The 9,157-nt window shown below is 37.5% G+C and overlaps 1 protein-coding gene across 7 annotated transcripts in view; it reads left to right on the plus strand.

The window, feature by feature from the left end:
- MAEA (macrophage erythroblast attacher, E3 ubiquitin ligase) overlaps positions 1-8,544 on the plus strand; it is a 48,990-nt gene extending 40,446 nt beyond the window's left edge. For 6 of the 7 annotated variants that reach the window (XM_039723861.1, XM_039723860.1, XM_039723863.1 and 3 more), the window contains 4 exons: positions 3,127-3,235; positions 5,868-6,001; positions 6,705-6,900; positions 7,300-8,539. In XM_039723861.1, coding sequence (XP_039579795.1) covers positions 3,127-3,235; positions 5,868-6,001; positions 6,705-6,900; positions 7,300-7,395 — 535 coding nt within the window. In that variant the 3' untranslated portion in view covers positions 7,396-8,539. Of the gene's footprint in view, positions 1-3,126; positions 3,236-5,867; positions 6,002-6,704; positions 6,901-7,299 lie in introns of all 7 variants that reach the window. The other variant, XM_039723862.1, reaches the window with a different exon arrangement.
- Positions 8,545-9,157: the final 613 nt, after the last annotated feature.

Consider the following 9,157-nt stretch of genomic DNA (forward strand, 5'->3'; position numbering starts at 1 on the left):
AATAAGTGTTTGAATTTGTGTAGCTTTTTAAAATGAGTACAAACAGACTTTCCTCTAAGGTGCCTTATCAGAGTAGCCTTGCAAGTGCAAGTTTCAAGAATGTAAAAAGCTGTTCTTGAATACAAAGAGTAAATTTCTTAAATATAACAGTTTTTTGCCTAGTATCATTAGTCTTTAACTCTGTCTCTAGGGCTTTTTTGTCAAATTTTTACCTACTAAAGTAACAATGAATGACTGATGACACCAATTTCACACTTTAGGAGCTCTCACTAATTTCATTCTGCGAAATCTGACAGCATTTTGATATTTTGCTGTTATGCAATGCCAGAGATACACAAAGTTCTCAGCTAAAAGCTCAACAAAGCATCATGTGCACTTCTTGTTCTGGGGATACAAAGGACAAAAAGGAGTAAATAATAGCTGATGGTGGGCAGAGTTAGGAGAAAATGGCTACAGTCTATCATTTTAGTCGACTTCCCTCCTACACGGGTGAATGAACACTTTACTTTTTTAGGGGGGTGCAGTTGAGTAGGGGTATAAATATACTCGAGCTCTTTGAGTATAAATTCTGCTGTTGTCATAAAGGTCCAAGATAAAGGCATTCAGGTATTGGCCAAAAAACTGAGTAGGAACAAGTTCTCTCTTGGTAACACCTTATATTTGTGTTCAGTTATTGCTACTGCCCAATTAATATGTTCATTTTTATATTCAGGCATATGTAGATATATAAGCTGGACACTGCAAATGTGGATCCTTTTGTAACAATTTAGTGTACCCTTAGTGAACTGTAGGTCTTCAAGTCTTTGTAAATATTTGCCAAGTACGATATGTCAGCTGTACCTGTGAGGGCTGGAGGGACACACAAAAGATGATGAACTTTGTCCTTGCAGAGTTCACAGGATCATTCTCGGATTTAAAAACCAAAATTTTCTGCTTATTACTTAGATCTGTCACAGGAACTTAGTGGCTTCAGGGATGGTTTATTGTCAGGATTTTAAAAATATTTTCCTGAAAAATTTAGCCCCCTGCCTTAGCTATAGAGACTCATGTGCTAATGGTGGTAAAACATTGCAATTAAGCATTGTAATGTTCACATAGACCTCCAGGAGCATACCAGCACTTGCACAGAGATGGAGTTAGCTGAATGACAAGGAAAGGGGTGAATAAATGGCATGAGGGCAGATAAGGTGTAATTCCACGGTTGTGCATTCCTAAGTAACTTACAGTGTTGTGTCTTGCTTCCCAATCTAAAAAAGACTTGAGTGCTATGAATTAATGAACTTGCTTCACCTTTGAAAGAGATCTTGCTCCATTTTAATTTCTCAGGGGATGGAGTTCAGCCATAGCATGGAGACCTTGTGGGAAACCTTCCTTGGTGGTTTTTTGGTTTTGGTTTTTTGGGGTGGGTTTTTTTTTGCATGTGGTGGAAGGGTGATGGCCTGGTAGGGAGGAGAACCTCAACCCTAACCAGGCTGTGCAAGCTGAAGTGTCACTTCTGTTTTACCCCCACAGAACACAACTGCACTCTGATCAGTTCTTGTGAGAAGATTTTTTTTTCCTCTTTTTTCTCTCATGCATGCACAGATAATCTCAGCTGATAGATCTGAATTTTTTTGTTTGCCTAATCTGTGTTTGCAGAAGCTCTCAATTTCATCTGCAGCTCTCCACAGTTATTTTAGCTTTCTTCCAGTGTGTCCAGGCTGTCTCTGGTCTCAGGCCAGGCGTTTGTGCTTCTGCCCTCATAACAGTAATCACCTGGGGACAATGTTTACATTCCTGAATTGCTCACCCAGCATAGGAAATTGGGTGGAAACATTCTGTCCTACATAACTTCCATTGCTTCCTGGCTTGGGTGGGAGAGGAAGTGGGAGTACTGAAACACTGCTGAAGAGACTGTTCTCATGGTATTGATGACCTCAGTGTAGTTGTCAAATTCAGAATTGGGAAAAAAAAAACCAAAACAACTTGCCTAGGTTTTCTTATTCAAGCCATGAAATGGGCATGTTGAAAATACTGTCTATTCCTAAAAAGTAATTAAGGAATTAATAAAAGACTCTTTGTTCAAAAGTTAAAAAAGAGCAAACTCTTAGCAGAGGACTTGAGAGATGACTTGGTCTCTTTCCTGCAATACAAACTGTGTAGGAGTCACAGGGTAGGGAAAATTTTCCTATACTTACACAATGCCAGAAATTGAGTATAATGCTGGTTCCATACCCAGCCTGCTGTGCTACATCTGTGCACCACTGAAAACAGGAGCTGAAGGGTCTTCCTGCATACTTACACTCCAACTTGAGAATTACTGATCTTGAGAAGACAAGACTGGGGAAACTTTTATATAGGGTTTTTAAGTAGTTGAATATCCTCATAATCTGGTAATAATTTTGTGGTTTCTTGCTATTTTCTGAAACATATTAAAGTTTGTATTTTTTATTTAAATATGTTTCTGGTCATTCTGTTACTTATTTCAGATATCCAAGCTTTCAGCCATGTGTGTATCCCTTACTATCTGTATGTGTTAAAGTACAAAAATTTATACTGAAGTTCTAATTATTTTTTTATTTTTCTGGCTAAAAAAGGTTCTCTTAACAAGGTGTTTCCTATTACATTGGCCTACAATTTATTGTAGTCTGCACAGAAAGTTATACTGTCTTCAGGCCTATACCCCTGCCCCCAAAAAATCATTTATTCAAAATAAACATTGCCCCAGATGTCTCTGATGAACACTCTTGATGTGTAATGGGTCTGGAACAGCTGATTTTCAGACTGCCTTTATCACATTTGTGAGTGTGTGCCAGAGGAGTGTCACACAGTGAGTCTGCATGAGCAGAGACATTTCTTCTAATAATCATGGCTGGTTTAGTTCTAGGTGAGGCAAGACTTCACACTACAGTAAAAAGATTCTGGTTTCTAAGAATTTACAGTGTAAAAATACTAATTATTAGTCACTCTTGCATTCCCATTTGCAGGATGTGTTTGTTCAAGTCCTTTAAATGTACATAGAGCACTCTTGGAGTTCATATATTGAGAGCAGAATCTATGGGTTTTCTCTGAAATCTTCCATAATTAAGTGAATTTACTTGATTTGGAAACAAGGCTGTCTAATCAAGTATCAATTCTCTATTTCAGACATGCAAGAAAGCACTTCAGTCAGGCTGAGGGAAGCCAGCTGGATGAGGTTCGACAGGTGATGGGAATGTTGGCCTTCCCTTCAGACACTCATATCTCTCCCTATAAGGTAACACTGAAATTCAGTGCTGCAACACAATATTTAAACAGATGGTTCAGTTCTTTTTTCAGCACAGGAAAATGCATTGATAATATCAAGATAAAGGTTTTTTTAAATTTCACTTCCTAAATTCCACCTTTGTAAGAGTTCTTAATTTTAGTAACCAGTCCTTGTACATTAATCCAGAAAGTATTTGTATTGTTTCAGTTGGATTATAATAGTAACATGGATTCACACTGAGCTAAGCTTACCATAAACCCAGCATTAGAGATCTGGCTGGAAGCACAATAATTAAATATACAGCAAGAGACAGAAGATGGGGAAGTACAAAGGAAAAAAAAAAAAGAGAGAGTCTTGTTCAACACACGAAACTGTGCCTTTGATACACCAGCAGCAGTTCTTAATTCTACTTCTCACATTACTGTTGCTGCAGTGGTTGAGATGAAGAAATGAAGGATGATTTGAAAGCAGTATTTTTGTTCCTTCAAATAAATTTTCATTTATTTGGATTATGAAATTAGTGTGGATATTAGTGGTAATATCTACATCTCAATTTAAATCAAGCAAAATTCACAGATAGCTGCTCTTTCTACTGAGTTTAGTTCTGTGGTCATGTGCTAATTCATTTCTTTTTAACTTAGCTTTGGAGGCAGAAGGTAGAGAAGAGCTGAGCTGTCAAAGCAAGACAAGAATTCCATGAAATGCCAAGCCAATATGTGGCAGTGCCAGTATAAACACATTTTCTAAACATGATGATGAAATCATGGTTTAACAAAACAACCACACAAAAAAACCCTGAAATGAACAAGCCACAGAATCAGTGTGAATTTTTATGCTCATCCCAGAGTCCTGGAAGGATCCTGGTATTTTACATGCTAGATTTGCTCTAAGTTATAAATATAAATGATAGATGTGTTGGAAGACTGGGTCTAAGATAGAATTTATCAATATTTTAGTAGTTAGAAAGAAATGGGTAGGAAATAAGAATCCTGTATTTTATTCTAAGGGCTGGTTTGGATGGAGTGTTTCAGTGAGGGAGAACAAAGAGAAATAGCTGGGATTGTTCAACATAGAACCATCCAATGAGAAGAAATTCCCTAATACTTATGGATATGACTTACAACATTCTAGTTTATGGAAGTTACGTTTTGAATTCTCTAATAATTACCTAGTTCACCACAATTACAGCACATGGTTGTTTGGAGTTACCTTTAGTATCTTGACTGTGAGTTCTGTGCATAAATGGCTTCCTAAAATGCCTTTAAGTAAATTCTATTTGAATCTGTGACAAAGTTGGTGAGATGATATCTCTAACCAACTGATTTTTATTAATCCAAGGAAAGAAGCATCTTCTATAACCAATGAATAGAACTTTCTCTGGCTTTTCCTCTGTCAGGACTTTAAGAAAAACATTCACTATTGTGGCAGAACAAGTTGTTTTTTGATAGTTGTTGAACAATCTTATGTCCCTTTGCCTTCCACTAGACCAGATTTCTTGGAGCCCAGTCCAACCTGGTCTCCAACAGCAGAATCATTGAATTGTAAAGGTTGGAAAAGGCCTCTGAGATCATCCAGTCCAACCATCAACCCAGAGCCACCACTAAACCATGTCCTTGTGTGCCCTGTCCTCATGGTTTTGTCCAGGCTAAACACACCCAGCTGCCTCTGGAGCCAATGTCCAGTCCAACCCTGCTTTCTTTCTGTTTGTTCCATGGCCTTGTCACAAGTCCCTCTCCAGATCTTCTGTAGCACCTTTAGGTACTGGAAGGTGCTGTAAGGTGACCCCAGATTGTTCCTCCTAGTTCCCTCAAAGTGTAACATGTAGAGTTGGCAGCATGATCAGTATAATATCTATATGATAAATATTATATAAAGTAATAAATAAATAAATATTGTCACTCTTCCTGACCAAAGTGCAGGTTATGGATACAAAGGATAAGAAAGAAAGGATTAGGTGTCTGCCTAGATGACACTAAGTATATTTTCAAAGGATCTTCCCTTCTTACATGACTCTTCAACGGCATTGCTTTTAAAGCTCAATGTATCCTTGACCTGTGGGTTTAGTTCTTACTTCCATGAAAAGAAAAATCCTGATTTTTCGGTAACACACAGCTTTAAATAATTTTGTCTCTAAATGAGTAGATTATGCAGGCTTTCTCTAACCTGGGGTTGTGGCAGCGTCTTCAAATTGAAATCTTTTTACAAAATTCTGTAAATATTAGGTATTGTAATTGATTATCAGCAGAATTAGCCTGCCTTAAGTTAAAAAACACTTCCGACTTTTTGATGTTAGTGGTTCAGAGGCTGCAGAAGAAACATTCCACAGTGCTAATGTTGTTTCCTATGTAGTCCAGCATTCTAGGAAACTAAATGAAGGAAGTAACCTCACTAGGATTTACCTACCTTGATTCATTATTTAGTAGAAGATGAAGATTGAATATTGCTCCAGCTATTTTAAATAATAGTTGTTTTAATAAAGCAGTGTTAAAAGGTACTGTTTAAACACTATCCATTGGGGTGGCCACTTCTGGTTTGTGATGGGTTTGCACAAGTGAGTTTTGCACAATTTGTCACTCCCAGGCTTTTGCTCCCTGGGACAATTAGATTGAGAGCAACTTATAGTTGTGTTGTTTTTTAACAGGATCTCTTGGACCCTGCTCGATGGAGAATGCTGATCCAACAGTTTAGATATGATAACTACAGACTACATCAGCTGGGAAACAATTCTGTTTTTACTATAACACTCCAGGCAGGCCTTTCAGCTATAAAAACACCGTATCCTTTAAAGCAGATGTTACTGGGAGTGGAAAAAAAAAACCATGTTGGGGTTTATTTTGGTTTTATTTTTATTTTGGAGGCTTTTCAGAGAGCTCAAATGAGAAATGTGACACTTCAATATTTTTGCTCATGAGTTGTTCAAATGGGGTATAAATTGGTCACTATTAAATTAAGGGGAGATTATAATACATAGCATTATGGTTTAAAAAGAAGGCATGCCCAAACAATAATGTCAAGGTAAAATGCAACATTGTGTTTGGTTTGGCTGCCTTTTCATGTCTGAAATTAGTGAATACGCCTGCAAGGGTTAGTGAGCTGGGTCACAATTATTGGTTTTTAAGCATTTAAACACAAATTTACCTGCCAGGTTTTATGTGAATATTCAAAAATAGCTGCATCTTTTGAAACTTTGTTGGGTTTGCTGCACAGTGTGTTGTGCTGGAGAAGGGCTGGTGCTGCTGCAGTGCTCAGAAGCTTTAGCTGTGCCAGACACACATTTTGCTCACTCTTGTTCCTTGAGACAGAGCAAACCCTTGATTCTTTTGTGTGGACATTAAACTTGAATTCAATGTTCCTGTGCATTCTGTCACCTGGGCTCTGCTGGCACAGCCGACTATCTTCTAATTTTAAGGTTTCCCATGCAATGGGAAGCTAGTTATGGTTTCACTGTGGTGATTGTTCCCTAACTTGCTGTTAACAGACAGTGTTATAAAGAGGATGGGAGCTCAAAAAACCCCGACTGCCCTGTGTGTAGCAAATCCCTGAACAAGCTGGCTCAGCCCCTGCCCATGGCACATTGTGCCAACTCCCGACTAGTCTGCAAGATTTCGGGGGATGTAATGAACGAAAATAATCCTCCCATGATGTTACCAAATGGATATGTCTATGGATACAATGTAAGTGTTGGAGTCAATGACTTGCTGAAGGCTAAAATAGCAGCTGTTAGAATAACGTGCTAGATTAAAATGAGAGCATATAAACTCAGTCAGAAGCTAGAATATTTCTTGCAGTAATGTTTTTTTAAGGACTGTATATTTAGCTGCTTAAATTGGTCTTAATGAAGACGTATTAATGGTCACATATCTAACTACGTGAATTTATAACACAAGATCAAATGGCATTGGAAATCTTTCCCTCCAGAGAGCAATAATGTAGAATAAGTAACTTCTGGGGGCAAAGATGTTTTGACCTCAGACCGCAACATTTTTTTAAATTAAAAGTTCATTTCCTATACAGTTCAATAGTGCTTTGAATAACTGTTGTGAATATTATCTTTTGGTTTTGCTCTTTTTCAGTCTCTGCTTTCTATTCGTCAAGATGACAAAGTAATTTGCCCGAGAACCAAAGAAGTCTTCAACTTCTCACAAGCTGAGAAAGTCTACATCATGTAGGTCTGTAAAACACAGGATGAAGTGCCGCTGGAATTTTGACACAGTGTATCTTGGCATACCCTGTAAAGGGGGGGGCCTTAATGTGTGGCAAAGAAGCAAAAGCTGCCACCTTGGGGAGCAGACCTGTCGGTGGCATTATTGTTTCTTGCGACCAAAGATCAATGAGCAACAATAAACACTCTTGAAAGGAAAAAAAAAAAAAAAAAGAGAGGAATTATGACTTAAGTTTGTACTTGAATAAAAAACACAAAAACAAATTTTGATTGTTAAGGTTTTGTAACATAAGGTCAAAAATTGGACTCTTCTCAAAGAAAAGTACTTTTGTCTTCTAAAGGTTAGCTTTCTTTAAAGATGGACACTTGCACTGGGGGAAAACTTACAACAGATTTGAAATTAAATCCATTTTTCTTCCCTCTTTTTCACAATTGTCCAAGACCCTTTTGTTATCAAAGATCTCAGTACTACCAACATGATCTCCTTTAAGCTCCTCTTTGCCTTCTTTATGATCCTCTGGTGAAGTAATCCTGAACATGAATGATGTAACTTATTTCCATGGGAAGATATTTTTGATGTCTTTGACACAAGGTGGCTTCTCTGGAGGATCAAATAGGGACTGGTTTCAAGGAGTATGAAGTCTTTTTCCAAACCCAAATATTTTAAGGAGGTTGCATAAGTATCAAGAAGAACTGAGAACATTTCAGGCAAAATCCAATGCTTGTTTAAATGTTCTTTTTCCAGTCTACCATAGTGTTAAAGTCCTTCTAAAGTTATTAGTTATGTGCATAGGGTTCAATATGAAATCATTAGTGCTACTGCCTTATTTCTTGCTTTGAGAATGTACTCACATGACAATGAGCTGGTATTCTTAAGTGTTGGGCGAAGTTTCTGAAGATGCCTTGCAGGATGATTACATAATTTTAGGGTCTAAATAGTATTCATTACTGAAACTAATAGTTCAGTTTTAACAACTGCAGAACACATCCTTATGACTTTTGAAAAGAATTAAACCATTGTAGTTTAAACAAAACCATATTGTAGAGGTTTGTATTTAGCGCTTATTTTTGCATGTTGATGTTGATTAGCTAATAAAAGATTGTAAATGTAAGACATGTTAATAAAAATTGTTTTCCATTTCTTGATTATATAAAATTAGAAACCTGTTTTGTGTTTAAATGTAAAAAGAATTAACTCTCAGTGGCCTCTCTTCAAAGCAATGGAACTTCCAAGTGTTGGTTTTCAGTGTTCTGCAAGATTTAAAAGAAAAAGAAAGCTAACAACACACATGCATACAAAAAAAACCCCAAAAATTCCCCAGCAAACAAAAAAAAAAGCCACACAGCAACCATAAATGTTGTCCTTCAGAGAATTTCAGTCAAATAGGTATTTTTGGTTTAAACTTGTCATATATGAACAGTATACTCCAGGGGTTTTTCTGTCACTTCCTAACACTGCCTCATGTCCTGGAGCCTTCCTGTTAATAAGATGTTGTGGGTGATGTTAGGTGTGGGTTTCTCATGCTTTAAAGAATGCTAACAAAGCACAGACAAAGGACCACAACTTCTTTTTATGTTCAACACTTAAAGGTCACAGATACTGCTAAACTGCTGCTACTAGCCACTGTGAAACTGTAAATACATGGGATTTCCAGGGAGGTGTGTGTGGAAAAGTTGCATTGTCAGTGGGCATCAGTTATTGATGCTTCAGGTGTGTCTGGACACTGCAGTGCTGCCAGCTTGGCACAGGCCAGTGTCTGCACTCACTG

This window comes from Passer montanus, unplaced genomic scaffold, assembly GCF_014805655.1.
Source record: "Passer montanus isolate IOZ18808 unplaced genomic scaffold, ASM1480565v1 scaffold51, whole genome shotgun sequence".
Lineage (NCBI taxonomy): Eukaryota > Metazoa > Chordata > Aves > Passeriformes > Passeridae > Passer > Passer montanus.